Raw genomic sequence first — 18,368 nt, forward strand, 5'->3', positions numbered from 1 at the left:
AAATGTATGTTTTGTTTCAGACCTCACATTTGGTTTTATACCTAAGGCATTTGTGCTAGTGTTCAGCCGCTTGGTTTCGCCAGGGTAAAAACTCACATGGTCAGCATAAGAAAACTTCTGCAGAACACTTTAACACTTCGATGCTATTCTATTTCGACTTCTTTGCAACTAAATCTCACGCTGATCACATAATGATTTTCCGCATAGATTGTGATTCACATAAGAAGGCAGCTTTTTTATTGTTAGAATTTTGCGCTTGAATGACTTAATCTACTTTCGAGAGTCGGTTGAGAAACTTAACCTGCTCTCGGGAGTCGGTTAGATAATAACTCAACTCGCGGGAGTAATTTAGGCAACTTGATTAGCTCTCGGGAGTGAGTTAACTTTGATCATTTCTATAAATCAACGAGGAGTTCTTGCTGTAAAATCTGGTCTGAGACCTGTAGTCTCTCACAGCCGATTTTCAGCTACATTGCCCAATTTCTCCTTGAAGATGTATTTGAGGATGTATAGTTGGTCTACGCTTGTACAAATAGTGTACAAAGGAAAGTAGATGATAACACATTATATTGTTGCAATAGTCCACGGTGCCCATGAATCCTTGGACAGTCCCGAATGCGCTCAATCATTTAGAATTTTACAAAACTACTTGTGACGGAGTTTGCTTGACATCATTAGTTCACAAGGACAAAATAGCGGCAACCAAGCTGAGTGTTGGACCCTTGAAAAAAATCAACACTTTGTTCAAGATTTGCAGATACATGCCAAGTGAAATGAAGAGGGTTAACTCTCAGTTTATCTTAGGTGAACACTAGTATGATACAACAATACAATTGATTTGAAACAGCCACACGCGTACTATAACCATAGCACTAGCAGTTTCCCCCTTGAACAGCAGTCACGTGCCCTGTGAACTCTAAACGTGTGCTTAGTTTAGGCCCAACAACCTTAATTTTTCCATGAGGAACACATGTTTTTTTAATATAGAATTTAATTGATACATGTCATTTTAGCGACCAAAGACCCTATGTACTACTACTGCACATATGGTCGGTTGAACATCGTCCCTACATGAATGTAAGTATTGACCTTAAATTGTGTAACCATATACGTGCATATAGTAGGATACAAACGCACACAAGCTATAGAAGAATACACATGCAGTAGGAAAAACAAAACCACAGCGTAGCGACTACGAATTCAAACAGTAGCCACCACGAGCTCAAGCCGTAGCCACACCCGACCCAGAAAATGACCAAAGACATTTTCTTTTGCACTCAATTCGTAGCCACAGCGTAAAACGTTTTGTGTCTGATTGCGTTTGATACTTTTTTCCCGACGGCGCCGTAGACCATCAAACATGCGAGCTAATGGGTGAAAAACGCTACACCCCAAACAAACTACCCTCGACATTCGTAGCTACTTCATTGGTTTAGCGCAGGAATTGGGCAGGCGTGCTCCCAATCACTTTTTGGCCAATATAACATTTAAAACGACCAAATATTAATCAAGTCCCTTCATGTTTAAAAATTCGAGCACTTCAAATACATTCCGGTGGATGGCTTCCTTCATTTCTACTCAAATAATAACACCACCACCCAACCCAACCACTATAAAAACCACTGTGATCATGATGGTGCACTGAAGCCAATGATTGGAGAACGGAAGGAAATTATCGGGCATGGTTATGTACTGTCGAAGAGAGCTAGGGTATTATGACAGTCCTAAGGTATTTTTGTACTGACAAGAGTGCAAAACTTTGACTCGTATCAAACAATTAAGCCGTCATAAGGGCACCCCTCCTGAAGTTTTCTTTATAGAGGCTGAGCTGTGTGCGTCGAATAATCAAAAGTCTAATGCCCCTAGTCCACCCAGCAGGCGTAAAAAGATAAATGTCTCTGTTTTGGAGCATCAATGATCACCTGCGACAGACCCCACGGGGATTACAGACAAGAACGGTCTGCATTCAACGAGGAAAGCAATCGTACAATTTATTAAATTTGGGAACATGCGACGGGACGACTGCTCATTTCTTAGTGGTTGTGGTTTTCTCCCTCCGTTTTTTGGCTTTCTTGGGCATCTTCCCCTTGCGCTTCTCCTTGTTGTCGTCCTTTACCTCCTTCTTGTGTGCGCGCTTTAGAGCCTTCTTCTCCTCAGCACTCATCTTCGGTGGACGCTCCACCCACGCCTTACCCGTTTCACTGTCGCTGTCATCTCCACTTTCCCCTTCACTCTCAGAGCCTTTTCCTGAAATCGATTCTGCATCACTATCACTTTCCACCGAATCTTGAGTTCGACTGGTTTCTATTTGCGACATCTCGAGCTTTGACGTCTGTGACTGTATATCTTTTGCATCCTTCTTTTGGGGTGTGTTAGTTTTGTTGTCGGGCGTATCTTCAAGGCCCAGAATTTTAGCGTATATAAGCTGTGGACAGAGGTGCACAAGAGTATTAGCGAAGATACCGTGGTTTATAAAAAAGCATGACATGATGGATGAATATTTCCCGCATACATCGTAAATGAGCAATGGGTAAAGCAGTCCATCACCGTGCTTCCTGTATAGCGTAAGCCTCATCCAACATGCACAAATGCGTAGCAGAGCCAGCTCTGTCACAATAGCTCATCGCTATGTTCATCGCACCATGCTATCACAACATAAGAGGTGTTCTTTTATTTGATGCCCACACACTCATACACATGGATCGACAACCACGCGCACAACAAATAGAATACTCAGCCATATATGCAATAACAGAAACATGTACATTCAACAACAGACATACGTCGACAGTCTCTCCCGACTTGGCCGCCCGTTGCATGCGCTCATGATCTCGTTCGAAGTCCACTACATCATCTAATGTACGTGGTATGTACGCATGTTGGAACACAGCCTCTGCCACTTTATCCTCAGCTGTTTCGTCTCCCCGTGCCGCAATCTTCTCTTGCGCCTATCCATCGATAAGATGTTCATGCGAATTTCTGTTAGTTCTATCGCATTTCATTCAGCCCAAAACGGGTTTTAGGATTTTGACTCGATGGGCCATGGCAATACAGATTTAGGAATACAGACCTGAATAACAAGAACCTACAGGGAAGTGGCACATTCCGAGCATTGCAAAAAACATAAAACTTTTCGAAGAACAAAAGCGATCTCGCCATATATGATGTGGCCAACCTTTTCTAAGTACTCGTCTATGTGCTCGTCTTGCAGGTTAGGATCGGTTACGAATTCAAACAGCTCGCGCATGGACATTACATCCACTCCATTCTTTTTGAAGAAGGCTGTGATATTCGAACAATCTTTGCGCAGAAAGTCCAATGCGCGGGGATGCTCATGCTCCACAGATTGTGACACATCGATGAAGTACAGCTGCTGCTTCCAGTACCTGAACAATGTAACACGGAGGTTGTAATAAAGATCAGTTCTACGTAATATAAAAGCACCCCAACACGGAGGTTGTAATAAAGATTAACTCTACACAATTCTCAAAGCATGTCAAAATGCATGACACTGTCATGACAAGGCATTACGCTGCCTCTGTTTGACTCCTAGTGCGCTTAGAAACACCATGGCGGACAACTGATGATGAACAAATCGACATCTGAGCAGTCATTACATGCACAGTCTCGTCGATGCGAGCTCATTGTACTTAATCGCGCACAAGTTGTCCTATATATTCTACAGGAAAATTCATGCTCGCTGAACGTTCCACTAATAATCTGACATCAATATCGATTAATTTACGCACACGCCTTCGACATACACTCGGCATTGTATTCCCGAAGTACATTCAACATCATTTGAATCTAATGCCAACTACGCAAAAGGTCCATCTTCGACTTACAGAAGATTGTATTCACTGAGATCTCCATGGACCAGCTTACAGACGTGGAACATCTTGCGCATGTCCTTGACGCACTGCATGTACAGTGATCGGTGTCTGTCGGCGCTGATGGTCGCATCCTTTAGTCGGGGTGCAGCCCTGTTTTGGTGAAATAGGTGAACTGGTGTGAACAGCAAGACGCTGAGTGACTCACTCACAACAATACATGACTAGCGCAAAACGATACACACTGTTCTCATGCCCAATTCAAGAGAAATTGGACACCCGATACGGGACAGACTCGCCTTCATGGTTTAAAGTGGGTAATTTCAAACGGGTAGTTCATGCGCATTTCCGCGTATCAATACGCAAAACATATGCCACTCTCGATGGCGACGAGTGCAGCTATCAATAAGTAACCTCATACAGCATCTAGGTTTATTCAGGCTATACAACACATTGTGATCCACATTGCACAGTTGCGGAATATAGGAAAGTGTGACCTTGAAACGCCAAAGGCACATAGCCACCCACACCCCACACATCACACTAGCAAATTTAACGAACAAAAGACATACAATATTACTGCCTTCGTGAGTGTGAACACAGATCATGTCTACGCTCGAATGCAAAATGCAAACACCCTACGACCACACACGCTCATGCACACGCACACATGCAACCGACGCCAATAACCTGTACAATGTATGTAACAGAATATTGAAGTTAATCGAATGCACACCGACCCCTAACTACTCGAATTGGGTCTCCATTGTCCCACTCACCAGCCGTCCTTGCCCAGGAACTCCATGACCAAGACATGCTGCCTTAGCATAATCATCCGGGGGGTGGGGATGCCCGCCTGAAATAATCGTATGTAGTTACGCATTTCTTTCTCCGCCCACAACTTTACCATCTTCCTCGGATTAGAGGCGCAGTAACCTTTACGGAAACGAAACTCTCCCGACACATAGCGATCTCTGCACAAGTAGTAAGAAAGAGGGGGCGAAGGGTTCAGACTGTCCGTGTAGCACAGCGTATATATATGTGTGTAGGACGTTATACATGCAACTGTGATTATGATTCGCTGGTGGTATTAATTGTTGTGTGTGCAACGCATCGGGAAGGACTATAGACTAGTTGCGGATTCCTGTACCCGGCTACAATTCTGGTGCCAGACAGGACTGGCGTATACAACCGCAAGAGCGGATGTACCATCGGGCACATCGAAATTCATTGAGCTCACATCGTCACTGGTAAAGCATTGGCATGCTATGTGATACTAGTACGTGGACACGTTAACAAAGAGAACAGACCCTATTCGGAAGAAAGATTCACGTGCGAAGAGCATTTGACACAAACAGCCCGACTGGGTATGATACATACCTGTCTTTGAAGACCAGAATGGAGGTTTTGTACACTTTGATGGCAAACTCCGCGTCCCTGTCTTCCGTGAAAGCATGGTACACATTCGCTTCCTTTCCTGTTGACACGCACCCGTGTATCTCATTAAAGACGCCCGCTGACATCATTTTAAATAAAATCATACGTGTTCTGGGGTCTAGAACCTGAGGATAGTATAGATAAGACAGTAAGTCGGTTGAAAACTTGGTCCAAACCATCCTGATTCGATTGCTGCCATGGTGGGTAGTTAAACTCAATACGCATTAAAAGAAAACCCCTCCCCAGGGTTGTAGTACATGAACACAATAAAGTTTGCCCATCCCAGCGCAATCCCACAAGTGTCAATATACGCTACGTCACAAGACGTTACCCCTATAACTTAAACCTATGATCAGCAACTGAACAACCAAGGGAAAGGCATGTGAGTACGAGTATGTCGAACAGCTCTTGCTCGTGCACTGTATGTGTCGTTCAAATGTATGTGTACCACTACTTTAGTAGAGATATAACAAGTGTGTGACTTGCCTGTTCTGTTGTAGCCCTATCGGCTTTGTCAGATGTACGATATGATGAGGAATCCGAGCCCTTCCCACTGGAGAGCTTCGATGTAGCGCCTTTCGACAGATTAGTTTCCACATTGATTTTATTGTAGTATTTCCTCAACGTCTGTTCCTGCGGTTGCATACGCTTTCCACCAGCGCCGGCTATAAACCATAGTTATAAGCGGGAATGATGTTGATTGTCAGTAATGTTTGGGGAGAAAACCATTCCTCTGCAAGCGAACAGATCCCAAGTGTACTGATTGGCAAGCCGATATAAAAATACAGCAAAGTATCACGCATCACAAATAGGCATACTGCAATATCGAAATGTATGTTTTCAGTCAACTTGGTTTGGTGCCATTCCAACTCACGCGGATGTAAAGTTTAGAAGAGGAACGTAGCAAGCAGGGAGGTACAAAGACACAATATTGTACGTAAAATCATACACATACACAAACACATACATAATCACATACGTCATCATGTATACTTATATACATATATAAATAATAATAATAATATATCAACAAACACACCCAAACCCACACACCCATATATATATATGCATATAAATACACACTTATATAGATATACATGCACATATACATATCCACACATATATATACACACACATATATATATAAATAGATATATATATACATACACACACACACACACACACACATATATATATATATATATATATATAATAAATATAAATACAAAAAACAGACATGCAGAAATATATAAATACAGATATAATATGCGTATGTAAAGAATACATAGATATATATATATATATGTATATATATATATATATAGATATATATAATATATATAGGGCTAGATATATATGTACGTATATATATATATGTATATATATATATATATATACATAGATACATAGATACTATCATACATATATATAATATATATACATATGCATACATATTTATATATATATACATATATATATGTTATATATATTTATATTCATATACATACATGCTTATTAGATCGTTACGCAGGAATAATTACATACACATGCACATACATACATATACAGCCACACTCACACACTCATATATATATATATATATGTACATACAGCCATGTACATATACACAGACACACCCACCCACCCACACCCACGTATTCACACACCCACACACACACACTATATATATATATATATATATTTATATATATGTATATAGATATACTTACATATATACATTTTGTATATGGAAAAGACAAGCAGATGCGTTTGTCCCCATAAACTCAGTATTGTATCCGATAACTAGCGGAGGTGATTACTATCCCATTTGATCGTTATGTCAAATAAATAGCTTATTGCGTATGAAAGCCAGAGAGGAGGTATAGTATAACTATATGTATTTGGACTACAGTTGCCCAATAAGGGTAATGGGTGGACACTCATACAATACTCCACTGGTTCTAACCGAACCATCGATATTTCTCAATTGATTTGCCCCTCAATATCCCCAGCATGTACCTCAGCACTAATACAGTAGGCGCGTGAGAGACTCACGTCGTGCTAAATACGTTTAAGTAGCCTGTTTAGTCTTAAGTGCTACAATCGCCCCGTTTAGCACATAAACCCCCGTACTAATTAAATATAATAGTTCACAGACATTTCAATGGCACAAAACTCGGCACTAAACATACCGTGTGCAGGGTTTGCTTGCTGTCCACTGCCTTGGATTACAAAATCATTGGGATCTCCATAGCGCATAAACGCTTCCTGCTCAATGCCGAGAGCTATCTCATCTACCTCAGTACTGTCGTCATAGTAATCGTCATCTTCATCTCCGTAATCATATTCCTGAGTAGTGTTTTCAGCAATATCCGTGCTTTCAGGCACAGTCTTTTCTATGGCAGTCATAGTACTTATATTAGCAGACTCGGCTTGGTCCAAACCAAGGGTTGGCATCACCCTATTAGAATATGTCACACAGATGCAGCGTATACTGATACTCACAGGCCTATTCAACTTGTTTTTAGCTTCTTGTGAGTCATACTAAAAATTCACGGCATGTGCTTTCCCGCATTCAATTCTGATTCGCTTCGAAAAATAAGTGATGACAGCCACAAAAGTAATGTCGCTGCACCGCTGCACAGCCTGCGCTGCTACAGTCTAAAATCCGCTCTCTCTCTCTCTCTATGAAAGACATACGTGTTCAGATCGTTACACCAAATACTACTAATATTGACCACAGCGTTTATTTACCCACTTTATCACAGCAAGTATTACTTGTGTCTTAACCACCGTACTGTCAGGTCTCTTGCACCGTACTATATACAGAGTTTAAAAAAAAATTACAAAATTGTAAGACTCATTTAATGTCATGATAGCGAGACCAGAGATTGAAAAATAAATTCGATAAGTACCAGTAATTACGTTTCAACTCTAGTTGAAGACTGTGGCATTGTTCTGGGTCTCAATAGTCTGAGCTGGTAGGGTATGATGAAGAGGTGACCTCATACTGGTCTTCAGCTTCATATGACCATGTTCGAATATTTCATGAGTATGGTATACATGGGTGTGCTATAGGCACCGCGAGTTGCACACCACCGTGTTTATATATTCTTGGTTTCACACTTCAGACATTACTGCATAGCTGCAAGCCATAGGTCTGTAAACTAGCCTTTATTTCGTCCTGTCGAAATTACATTTGCACAATACAGTATTTAAGGCCTTTCCAAAAACGTCTGAATTCATATTTCTCAACGCTGAGCATATCCCGCTATTTCAGCACAAAGAGTGTTCATCTCTACACTACGATGATGTATAAGGTCACGGCGAGGGGTTTTGCGCCAGTTTTCAATATGAAAATGTAACTTTCCTCAGGAGTATGAAGCACTTATACTGTGCGCACTCGCCACTATTGAGTGAGAAGTGCTCACATTATACGTATTCATACTTCTTGTACATTTAGGGAATTTTGGTTGCAAATTAAATCAAGGGGTCAACAGTAATAATTTCATTTATTACTTCTCGTCATCCTTAATATTCCCTTTACTGTAGTCTCTATACTATCAAATTAATTCAAAGGTCAGTAATACTTTTTTAATTTATTATATTTCACAATCCTTTTTATCATATTCCATACCATAATCATACCATTTACTTACTACTGTCACCTCCCCAAACATATCCCACTCTTCTGTTGTCTGAGAAACCTCAGAAAATAGCGGACAATACATCTGTATCCCCTCAGATGTGACACTTCGGAAGCGGTTTCTATTTTAAGGCAATATTCCTCGCTTCGCTCTTTACACTCCCATAGTTTCTATAAACAAAATCACTACTATTCAATTCTGTACCGAATTCCTAACTAACACGGCACATCACCCCGTGTACTCACTATAGGCACGCCAATGTTTTCATTTTTGGCATAGATCTATTCACATTCTTATCAAGTGGCACAGTCTGCACAGTCGTGCACTTTGTACAACCACCAGCACTTTTGCTTCTCCTATTCCAAGGTAAGAGGAACAGGCCGATAACCAACTCCATCAACGGTGCTAGCCTTCTCGGGCCATAACCCACTCAGCACCCATTGCAGCTACCACCGCATTCCATAACCCGACCCATCTGACTTATACACGTCCTTAACACCAATGTGGTCCGACGAGAGAGTGTACTCCGGACGGCACGGTGCGCTATTTCCGTTGACCATGGCATCTCCTCTGTGACTTCCAGCCCCTTTGTTTGTTGCAGTGCCCAGGCCATTCATACTATAGGTCGGCTCTCCACCTGAGCTTCCTAAGCGCTCGCTCAGGTTGACGCTGGTGCCGGCCAGGTTAAAGGGGGTTTGCTGGTGCGTGTAGTGCTGCATTTGTTGCGGATGTACAGTCGCGGATGCCCCTGTCCACATTGCTCGACCTATCATGGCAGTATTCTTGCTGCCAGGCTGCATGGCCTCACTATCCTCTCGGCCCCCGAGCCTCTGTGTTCTAAATTGCTGTTGCTGCGGCTGTACACAGGAATCGTTCTGGTTGGGTGTGCTGTTGGTAGTATCAGCAGACCCATTGGCGGATGTTCCGTTGCCACCACTAGTTCCAGGCGGCTGGCGAGAGTAGACCTTCGCATTCGCCACAGCAGTCTCGTAGGCCTGCATGTTGCTGAGTTGCTCCTCAGGGGAGTGGGAGTAAGTGCATACGAATTTCACTCTGTCTGTGGTCAAACCTTTGCCGGTGCAGCCCTTATTGTTACATCGGAACATTGTCTGGAAGAGATCGCTCCAAAATAACATCTCGGTCTTGTCGTGCGCATAATTGCATACTGGTTTGATACACAGACCACTCGAGGCAAAGAAATCGCACTTCTTAGACCGGAAAGGGCGTGGGAGATCGTTCTTACCCAGCCAGTTGTGGCTGTCATGAGGTGAAGACGCCTGCGGATCATCCCAACTATACAATCCGTGAGAGGCACATGCCGGCGTATTCAACTTCCCGCCATGGCTACTAAGCCCATCTTGCATATTGGATACGCCGGGATTGTCACCGAGCAAGGCCGTGGCGGAAGCTTCGTTGCTCTGAGTAATATATACATTTCTATGCGTTCCATATTGACTAATCGCACCGCCAGCGTTCTGGGGGGACATACCGACACCTCCATTGGACCATTCGCTCCCCACTCTATCCCCACGACCAGGCTGTACTGTAACGGTGTTCACTGTATCTTCGTAGCGGAACTTACTTGCGAGCTGCTCATCTGGCGAGTGCGCACTCAGACACCCGTTGGCACGGCCCAGACACCCAGGGGTTTTACATGGAATCATGCCTTGGTATAAAGCGGTCCACCAATCTTTCTCCTTGTTACCGTGTGCGAAATTGCAGACTTCCTTGCTACATTTACCCTGCTTGAAGAAGTCACATTCGCGCGACTTGAATGGTCGGCGAGGTAGCTCAGTTTTGCTCAGCCAGTTGCCATCGGCATGCTGAGAAAAGCTATCAGCGTCACACAAATCATCAAATTCGTCGTTAGTACCCCAATTTTGTTGCATCATTAATCGCTGGTTTTGGGATTGGTGCATTTGCTGTGTTCTGTAGGCGCCCTTGCCGGCTTCACCCACGTACGACGAGTGCGATTGCAGCACAGGTGTGTTACCCGAGGCCGATGTATTCGAAGATCCAAAATACTCCAGGCCGTTCCCCGACGAATGAGACGACGTGTACGTACTACTGAGACTACTTCTGGTCGTGTGGGTCAGGTCTTCATGCGACATAACCAACGGCATACAATTAACCGCACCCCTTCCGTTGCGATTGATGGAACCATCATCAGCATTGAAGGAATCCTCAAAACTGGTATTTGCGCATGCGCGTATCTGAGGCATTCCACCCACACTTCCTACGGACACACGCACATCAGTACTGTCATTGCTGAACGAGCTATGTCCCAGACTGCAGTGGGAGAGCTCGCGTGTGAGAACAGCGGTCGATGATTCCAGGCCAAGACTGTCTATCTCGAAGGTTAGAAATATACGCAAACGTCGTATCGCCAACTCCAGGTCGCTTAGTGAGGCCGATGGGCACATCAGCCCGTGGATGAGATCATCGAAACGGTCGTGTAGCGTTCGGGCTGTTACTACATCGGTACTATCGCAAAGCTGAAGAAAGACAAGGGAAATGCGTACTGAAAGCTGAGAAAGAATGTAGGACATGGTGCACGACACGCTCTTGATTTCAGTTTCCGTGCAATGATTTCACAAGCATTGTTTTTCATCTGGCGGATACACTAAAGCCACGCTTGTGTGTGTGTGAGACCTTAGTACAAGAGTCGCGGCACTACTCACCAAACCAATCAAACTGTTGGGCGAGCTGCATTTATCATTGAAACAAAGTTGCACAGCATTCAACTCAACCTCAGAACTTTTATGCAATTGTGGAGACTTACATTGTCCCAATGATTTAGCTCCGAGTTGTCGATGTCGCGCATTACATCCGGCGGTGCACCTTTGTGGGCGTGCCTGGTCATCTGCGATCTCAGTAGCCTGATCTTCTGGTTGGCGATATTCCTCATTGACTTCGGCCGATTGATGAATGAATAGTTAGTAGCTTCAGGCGTAGCACCATGCAATGTTACAGCGTCTGAATTTATTGCTACATACTAAAATGATGCTTACATTAAGGGTTAGTTTTTATAAGCAATCGAAGATATACTTTTTTAAGTTATGTAGTTCATCGACAGCACATACATCTCAATTCGATGTTTTTGAATACGGTAAATTCAGTACCCAGAACACATTGTCCACATTTATGATAGGTAAGAAAATTGCATGCTGAAATTCAGTGTTGGATTATCAGAAAACGCAATAGCATATTCGTATTCTTACCTGATACACCTTGCTGCAGCGGCCACTATCTTGTAGAGTCAAATCAAGCACTATGATGACAGGTCCACCGTATGCTGCAAATAACTGATATAGGTTCTCAATTTCGGATGACCTATGCTCTTGAAACATCTTCTTCACTTCTTGCAGCAGAGATGCCAGTATCTAGGTACAAAAGCGAGATTTACAAACAATACACAGTACTTGAGATTGTGGCAGTCAATATGTCCTTACGATATTCTGGTACCAGGCAAAGTCCAGTTAATTTCATCAATAAGGTCTACCGGGCGTTTCACACACAAGTGCAAAGTTGAAACCGGTTTTGATAGTGTAAAAATCAGACTGAGCTCTTTTTTTTACCATATACTAACACCTGCTATACGGTGATAGATCACGTTGGGCTCAGCGTGAACCAGAAGCGCAATACTTTCATCATAAAAAGCAACGCACTCTGCAACAGCAGAACAATATGAACACTTGCTGAAAGAAGTTACGAACACATCACGAGATGATGTCATAGACTCATACCACTTTTCTTGGTTGCTCTATACTCAATAGGTATCGTGTAAAATGGTGTCATATACGCATGGTATAATACCTAGAAGTCCAGCACATTGAAGTCACTCACTTATACTGCGTGCATTTGTTCTTAGACTTAATTTTTCGGTATGTATGCTTTTCCATCTGAATGTTCAATGCACGAGATCGGTATGCGATCAGATGCAGACTCACCCGAAATGGCCGAAGCAGTTTTGTCTCATCGTGATCAACTATCAATTCACGTCGCAATTCAGCTTCTCCACCTCCATGTTGAAGGTACAACATATTCGAATGATATACTGACGTACTCATTCACGCCCTATTCCCTGATCTAAATTGAATGCCAATGTAGAGAGCGCATCTCTATCGTTTGAATCAGGTGACAGAGTACTCGTATCATGCAATCCTTCAGTGGTAGTAACAGCGCTAATCAAATCAGATGGTCCGCTGCTCGTGTGACTAGCCTGTACGAGTGCGTGTGTGTATCTCTGGCAGTGTGCTATGTTTTTGTGATAATACAGTCCATGTCGAGATAACCACAGATCAGACACTACTTTATCACAAATTTTGAATTGGTACATTCCAGTGAATTTGAAATGTCTGTATTTGAGCTGTTGCTGAGCCCAACACCAATAGATTCTCTGCATTTACCCAAAATCTGAGGCATTTTCCGTTTGTTTTTATTTCGTTCTCCTTTCCCGGCTCCTCTGGCGGAGTCATCTCAGGCTCTCTCTCTCTAGTCTCTACTGTCTAACACCACTCATCAAGTCCGCACTCATAACAGATGATGCCCGTAGTACTGATAAATATGATCGTTCGAGTGATTCATTATATCACAAGGTCGAACCCACACAAACGGTCTCTGACACTTTAAATATATCCCGAAGCCTTTTTAAAAATATATTTGCTGTAATTCCACTTCGACTGAGTAAGAATGCTTAGCTCAACAGTTCACCCTTTTCTCGGAAAACCATAGTCCAAGATTGTTATTGACATACAACACCTTTAAATTGGTTCGGATCGAATGCCGCGAGTGAAGTAATAAAACATTGCTCTAGTTTTCTCGCCCTATGTATCATTGTCCGCGAGTTAAATGTAATTGGCAGCGCATACAGGAACTGCAGATGATGAACAGATACTTGCATTGCATTGTTTAAATGTGAATTGAGAGTTGTATATAATTATATTCTGTTTAAAATGACAGTGCCACATATTTACGGTTTTCTATTAGATCAAATTGGTGCAATTCACGCCGGGATCAACGTCGACTCCAAGAAAGTCGGAAAATGTGAAGCAGATATGAGCACGCTTGTAGTTCTGAGTGTTACTTCTATTTATGGTAGGGAGATCGATATCATCTATTTAAAAAATTTCCTTGTCTGCGGAAAATCAGAAGCGTAGGCTGCCGGCCATAGTAGAGGCCAGTATACGAAGATATACGAGCGAGTGTTGGAATTGGGGGACTAGCTACGCGCAATACATTCCTACATGTGAAGTGTACCAAGAAAAAGGTGGAAGCATGTGACTTTGACCCAGATCCACCAGACCTAGAGAGGAGCTGCCATTCATTTCGCGATCAAGGTCTTTACCAGCATCACCTTCAAGAAAGAACCTTTTTCTTAACTCGAGTTTAAGGTACTTTCCAATCAGTGTACAGCGTGCAGGAAACTGAGAAAGTCAATACCTAATACGCATGTGAATGTTGTATGCTACATACAAGCGTAGATAACCTAGGCTGCCCCGCCGCCCAGCGCTACACGAGACATGGGGCACGCAAACGATAGCCCAGTCATCAAGCATATGCGACGCTGGCGTCTTTGAAACTTCACAGCTTCTTCGGTATATCGGGAAGTTGAGAATTGGATCTGATTTGATACAAAACAGATTGATGGTCTCGTTCCGTATTTGAATCCTCCAAACTATTCAAATGATCCTCGCTTGTTGTTCTAATCACATATTACCTACAAGATACATCCCGGGTATGTAGACTCAATGTAAGATCCACGTTCAATTTTAAAGATTAAATTCCGTACACCATGGTGTTTAATTGTTTATTTCATTAGCTATAGATCGTCGGGTAGTTTACCTGACGCTACCACGCGTGTTACGGGTGCGCCGAGTTCGTGTCGGCCTTTTCTCCGTCTCGAGTACCGACGCTATATTTGGATTCCTTCAGTATGAGAAAGTCAGGCGAGAAAGAATGCTTAGATATACAAGTTAGCAGACAGTATGAAACGGTGTATACTCTTAAACACGTGCTGAGATACTTACCGGGAAAAAACGCCGAGCTGAACTGTGCATGATGCGAGGAATATATAAACAGAACAGTATCGACCGCACGAGATATGAAGCAATTATGTAAGCTCCGTCCTATTGATTACCTGTTTTCCAGCTCGCCATCGAAGGCGTCGGTCGGACTTGCATTTGCCTGTAAAGCATGGGGTATGCAGTACCAAAGCGTGAGTGGGTGTGGAGTATTAGAAATAAGAAAGCATTTTTTTGGGTGCGAATAGACCACCCGTGTTTTACAAAGCAGCCTCTGGTTGTCCCGTACATAAATATTTATTGGACCCGATATGCACGACAACACCCCCCGCCCATATGACAGCAACTATAGTTTACCTTCTCGGGCTGAGTGGCATCTACCATATATATGTCCTCGTCATCAGAAGACACTGGCAGTTGCCTTTTCACGGCAGTCTGTGGCGTGTAGGTTGTTTCGCTTGGCACAGCGTCTTGCATGATCACTGCAGCGAGTGTGGGATGATGCAAAGAATGAAGACACATAAGAAAGCGAGTACATTGGTATGTACCCCAGATAGATGCAATCTGTGATGGATATAGAAAGACGCAATACCAACTGGGAGAAACATGATTACATATCCAATGAATAGAACTAAGTATAATGATAATGAAAAAACCTGACAGATGAATCAAAGTCACGGCCTGTGCGATGATTGATTGATTAACTTGTATCTAGAAACTACATCACGGCAGTTTGTAGTATGCGGCAGAATACGGTCTAGCTACACGCGAGTACTTTAGAGCATGGTCGCGTCACTGTCATCAAGGCCCACGAAAATCCTAAAACCAAGTTTTCGTGCAGCAAACCACATTTACCGTCTTCCGCCAGTGCCTGCGTGGAGAGGATATCTGGGGGTTGGGTCTGTGTAAGATCGTTGAAGCCTTGTGAAGCCTCGACATCCATATCCGCTTTCTCTGGAGCGGAGGGGCTGTCCGTGGCCGTCTGCTCAGTTTTGAGTTGCGTGTCTTCGGTAGTGTCCATATAGGCCTCGTCCCCTTGCTCTGTGGTCAGCTCGGCATCCTGATATATTAAATGTGCAGCTATTTATGAGACTAATTGTACAGCATTGTATATACGAATCGTGTATTCAGTGGATTGTGGGTGAATGTGCAATGTGTTGGTAGCATAGTTTTCTTTAAATAAGCAATGAAATTGGAATCCATAGAAAAGCCAACCAGGTACCACAAATATACAGCCGGCATGTTAAACATACACACACAGCTGTGTCATTGCACACACATAGCTGTCGCAATATACGAATATCTACATGCTCCAGCGTAGGCTATATCATCCAGCTCGTTTCGTGCGCGACAATGAAATGTATCGGCAGGCACAGTATCGCTGGCGGACTAGAATACAAACAGGCACAGTATCGCTGGCGGACTAGAATACAAACAGGCACAGTATCGCTGGCGGACTAGAATACATACAGGCACACGACGAGCATCTCAACCACACGTACGGTGCAGAGCGCACTCTCTCGACGTCTTCTCGCAAAGCAATACAGCAAAATTAGCAAGCTATCAAATAAGCACATGAATCAGTACACACCCCTTTATGTTTAGCCTCAAGTCGTAATTCGTACTCCTCCAGCTCCGGCCTAGTCTCGGGCTTGCTTTTCTTCACCCGAGCGACTATATCCTTGAAACATTTGTATACAGTTTCATCGCCCATCTTATCTATGTAGCACTGTGGTCGAAAAAAGAAAAAAAAAGTCCAAAAGGCATTAGTACTTTCAGATAAAGACTCAAAGTAGGTATCTGCATCACCTCACGCTAGTATATTAGATAGGAGACAAACAAGATACTACTCGACCCCAGCATCGCAAAACGGCTTAGCCTTCGCTCAAGAAGACCATACTTGGTGCGGAATTTACCAAAAAGCTAGAGGTACAAACTAAATTCGCCTTTAAAACGTTGACATTATCAAAAAATATATCTACAACTTCCACTTGTAGTGAACCAGGTGAGAAGCCTACATACGCCCAAACCAAATACTAAGGGCATTGTAATTCAAACAGAATCAAGCGGGAGGCTCCAAATACATCGGAACCCATTTCAAGGACACTATACTGCCATTGCAGTCCGCATTTATGAAACGACGAGATTTCTTACCTTCTCATTCTGGATGAGCTTTTCCGTGCCCTTTTGCGTGAACTTGAGTTTTGTGAGGCAGAAAGCCAAGTCACGCCATTGCCTGTACTCGTAGGTGGATTCGAATCTCTTGCACAGTTTCTCGATAAGGGATTCGGACTGCGTGCATTGGGGATGGTATTTGAGCGTGAAAAAAGCATGAGAAGGAAAATCTCAAACACACGTGCATACAACAATTATTTCATCTGCTTCGGAAGCTGTTAGTATGTCTGATATCAGCGGATAGTGACAACAATTTATCTTTGAACACGATTGCATACCTGTTTGTCCCTTTCGATGTATGTGAGTAGTTTTTCCATTATCCGCCTGAACTTCTCAATCGGTATCGCTGCAGATATAGGAGTACGAAAGGATTAGCAGGAAGTATATCATGCGCATCGTATTGATGCCACCATTGCATAGGCGTTGACCGCCATGGTGATTTTACGAGCACTTCTATACTTATCCATATAGTTTAATCTCAAGGAATGGGCGAAAGCTTGCAGCATGTAGCATTCGTGAAGAAGTTGAAACACTAAGACGCAGGAGCACGAGATACACATGAACAACGCGAGTGCTTACGTAGCATGGCAACAAGGAGCTCAGTTCTGACCACAGGTCACTTTGTAGTCTGTACATTTAACGGGTCATAGGAATTCTTATGCACACATACATTCTTTTTTACTGGACAGTTTGCTGATTATATCTGGCAGGATGTTGTAGACAGCGTTCTCCTGTGAAATGGGAACAGTGGAAAAGGACAATACGTTAGCCATCAACCTTCACTCCAGGACGGAACAAAAGTGAAAGCAGGGAGTGGTTTAAACCCGAGAGAATTGATACGAGGTCCTTCCATTTAGTCGTCTACCCATCCAACCACAGTCGGGAAGCGCTCAATGGCACAGTAATAGAGGCACACGAACTGATCCAAATACAACATTTAGGCACAGGTTCGAGATTGTTTACGAAGGCTTTCCCAACTAGTTGTCATACGTGTACGTTCGTCTGTGATTGTTGTATGCGAACTACGTGCAACATCGGGCTACGACGACAGATAATTTCACTCATCGATTTTTAATACAGGTCTGCGTTTATTAGCCCCATTTTTGATATTTTAAGTTTACGTCGTGCATACTATAGACACACACACACACACACACACACATATATATATATATATATATATATATATATATATATATATATATATATATATATATATACACTATAACTAAACGTAATAGTAGTAAATATATATA

The 18,368-nt window shown here is 43.0% G+C and overlaps 3 protein-coding genes across 3 annotated transcripts in view; all 3 read right to left on the reverse strand.

The window, feature by feature from the left end:
* Positions 1–1,879: 1,879 nt before the first annotated feature.
* SARC_04047 (atypical/RIO/RIO1 protein kinase) lies at positions 1,880–7,745 on the reverse strand. The gene is made up of 8 exons (XM_014302144.1): positions 7,460–7,745; positions 5,754–5,932; positions 5,211–5,392; positions 4,610–4,804; positions 3,846–3,983; positions 3,176–3,386; positions 2,784–2,948; positions 1,880–2,425 (listed from the first exon to the last, which is right to left on the reverse strand). The coding sequence occupies exons 1-8, from the start codon at positions 7,722–7,724 to the stop codon at positions 2,027–2,029; spliced, it is 1,734 nt and encodes a 577-aa protein (XP_014157619.1). The 5' UTR covers positions 7,725–7,745; the 3' UTR covers positions 1,880–2,026.
* A 1,103-nt stretch (positions 7,746–8,848) lies between these two features.
* Positions 8,849–13,128, reverse strand: SARC_04048 (hypothetical protein). Its single transcript, XM_014302145.1, has 4 exons — positions 12,865–13,128; positions 12,136–12,297; positions 11,697–11,825; positions 8,849–11,409 (listed from the first exon to the last, which is right to left on the reverse strand). Exons 1-4 carry the CDS (start codon positions 12,982–12,984, stop codon positions 9,361–9,363), a joined length of 2,460 nt encoding a protein of 819 aa, XP_014157620.1. The 5' UTR covers positions 12,985–13,128; the 3' UTR covers positions 8,849–9,360.
* Positions 13,129–14,699: 1,571 nt separating this feature from the next.
* Positions 14,700–18,368, reverse strand: part of SARC_04049 (hypothetical protein) — a gene marked incomplete at its 5' end in the record, with an annotated part of 21,384 nt that continues 17,715 nt past the window's right edge. The window contains 8 exons of the mRNA XM_014302146.1: positions 14,700–14,842; positions 15,054–15,100; positions 15,295–15,419; positions 15,793–15,997; positions 16,529–16,666; positions 17,092–17,229; positions 17,391–17,458; positions 17,783–17,843. Coding sequence (XP_014157621.1) covers positions 14,755–14,842; positions 15,054–15,100; positions 15,295–15,419; positions 15,793–15,997; positions 16,529–16,666; positions 17,092–17,229; positions 17,391–17,458; positions 17,783–17,843 — 870 coding nt within the window. The 3' untranslated portion in view covers positions 14,700–14,754. The remainder of the gene's footprint in view (positions 14,843–15,053; positions 15,101–15,294; positions 15,420–15,792; positions 15,998–16,528; positions 16,667–17,091; positions 17,230–17,390; positions 17,459–17,782; positions 17,844–18,368) is intronic.

The sequence above is a fragment of the Sphaeroforma arctica genome (assembly GCF_001186125.1).
Source record: "Sphaeroforma arctica JP610 unplaced genomic scaffold supercont1.218, whole genome shotgun sequence".
In the NCBI taxonomy this organism is placed as follows: Eukaryota; class Ichthyosporea; order Ichthyophonida; genus Sphaeroforma; species Sphaeroforma arctica.

What these genes read in the sequence shown, in the direction of transcription:
- SARC_04047 (XM_014302144.1), bottom strand. Translation starts at nt 7,724, where the DNA reads ATGCCAACCCTTGGTTTGGACCAAGCCGAGTCTGCTAATATAAGTACT. An exon ending in GCAAGCAAACCCTGCACACG is followed by an intron (nt 5,933 to 7,459) that starts GTATGTTTAGTG and finishes TATGGTTTATAG; the next exon opens with CCGGCGCTGGTGGAAAGCGT. An exon ending in TAGACGAGTACTTAGAAAAG is followed by an intron (nt 2,949 to 3,175) that starts GTTGGCCACATC and finishes ATCGATGGATAG; the next exon opens with GCGCAAGAGAAGATTGCGGC.
- SARC_04048 (XM_014302145.1), bottom strand. Translation starts at nt 12,984, where the DNA reads ATGAGTACGTCAGTATATCATTCGAATATGTTGTACCTTCAACATGGA. An exon ending in GCTGCAGCAAGGTGTATCAG is followed by an intron (nt 11,826 to 12,135) that starts GTAAGAATACGA and finishes AATCGGCCGAAG; the next exon opens with TCAATGAGGAATATCGCCAA. An exon ending in AGCTAAATCATTGGGACAAT is followed by an intron (nt 11,410 to 11,696) that starts GTAAGTCTCCAC and finishes GTCTTTCTTCAG; the next exon opens with CTTTGCGATAGTACCGATGT.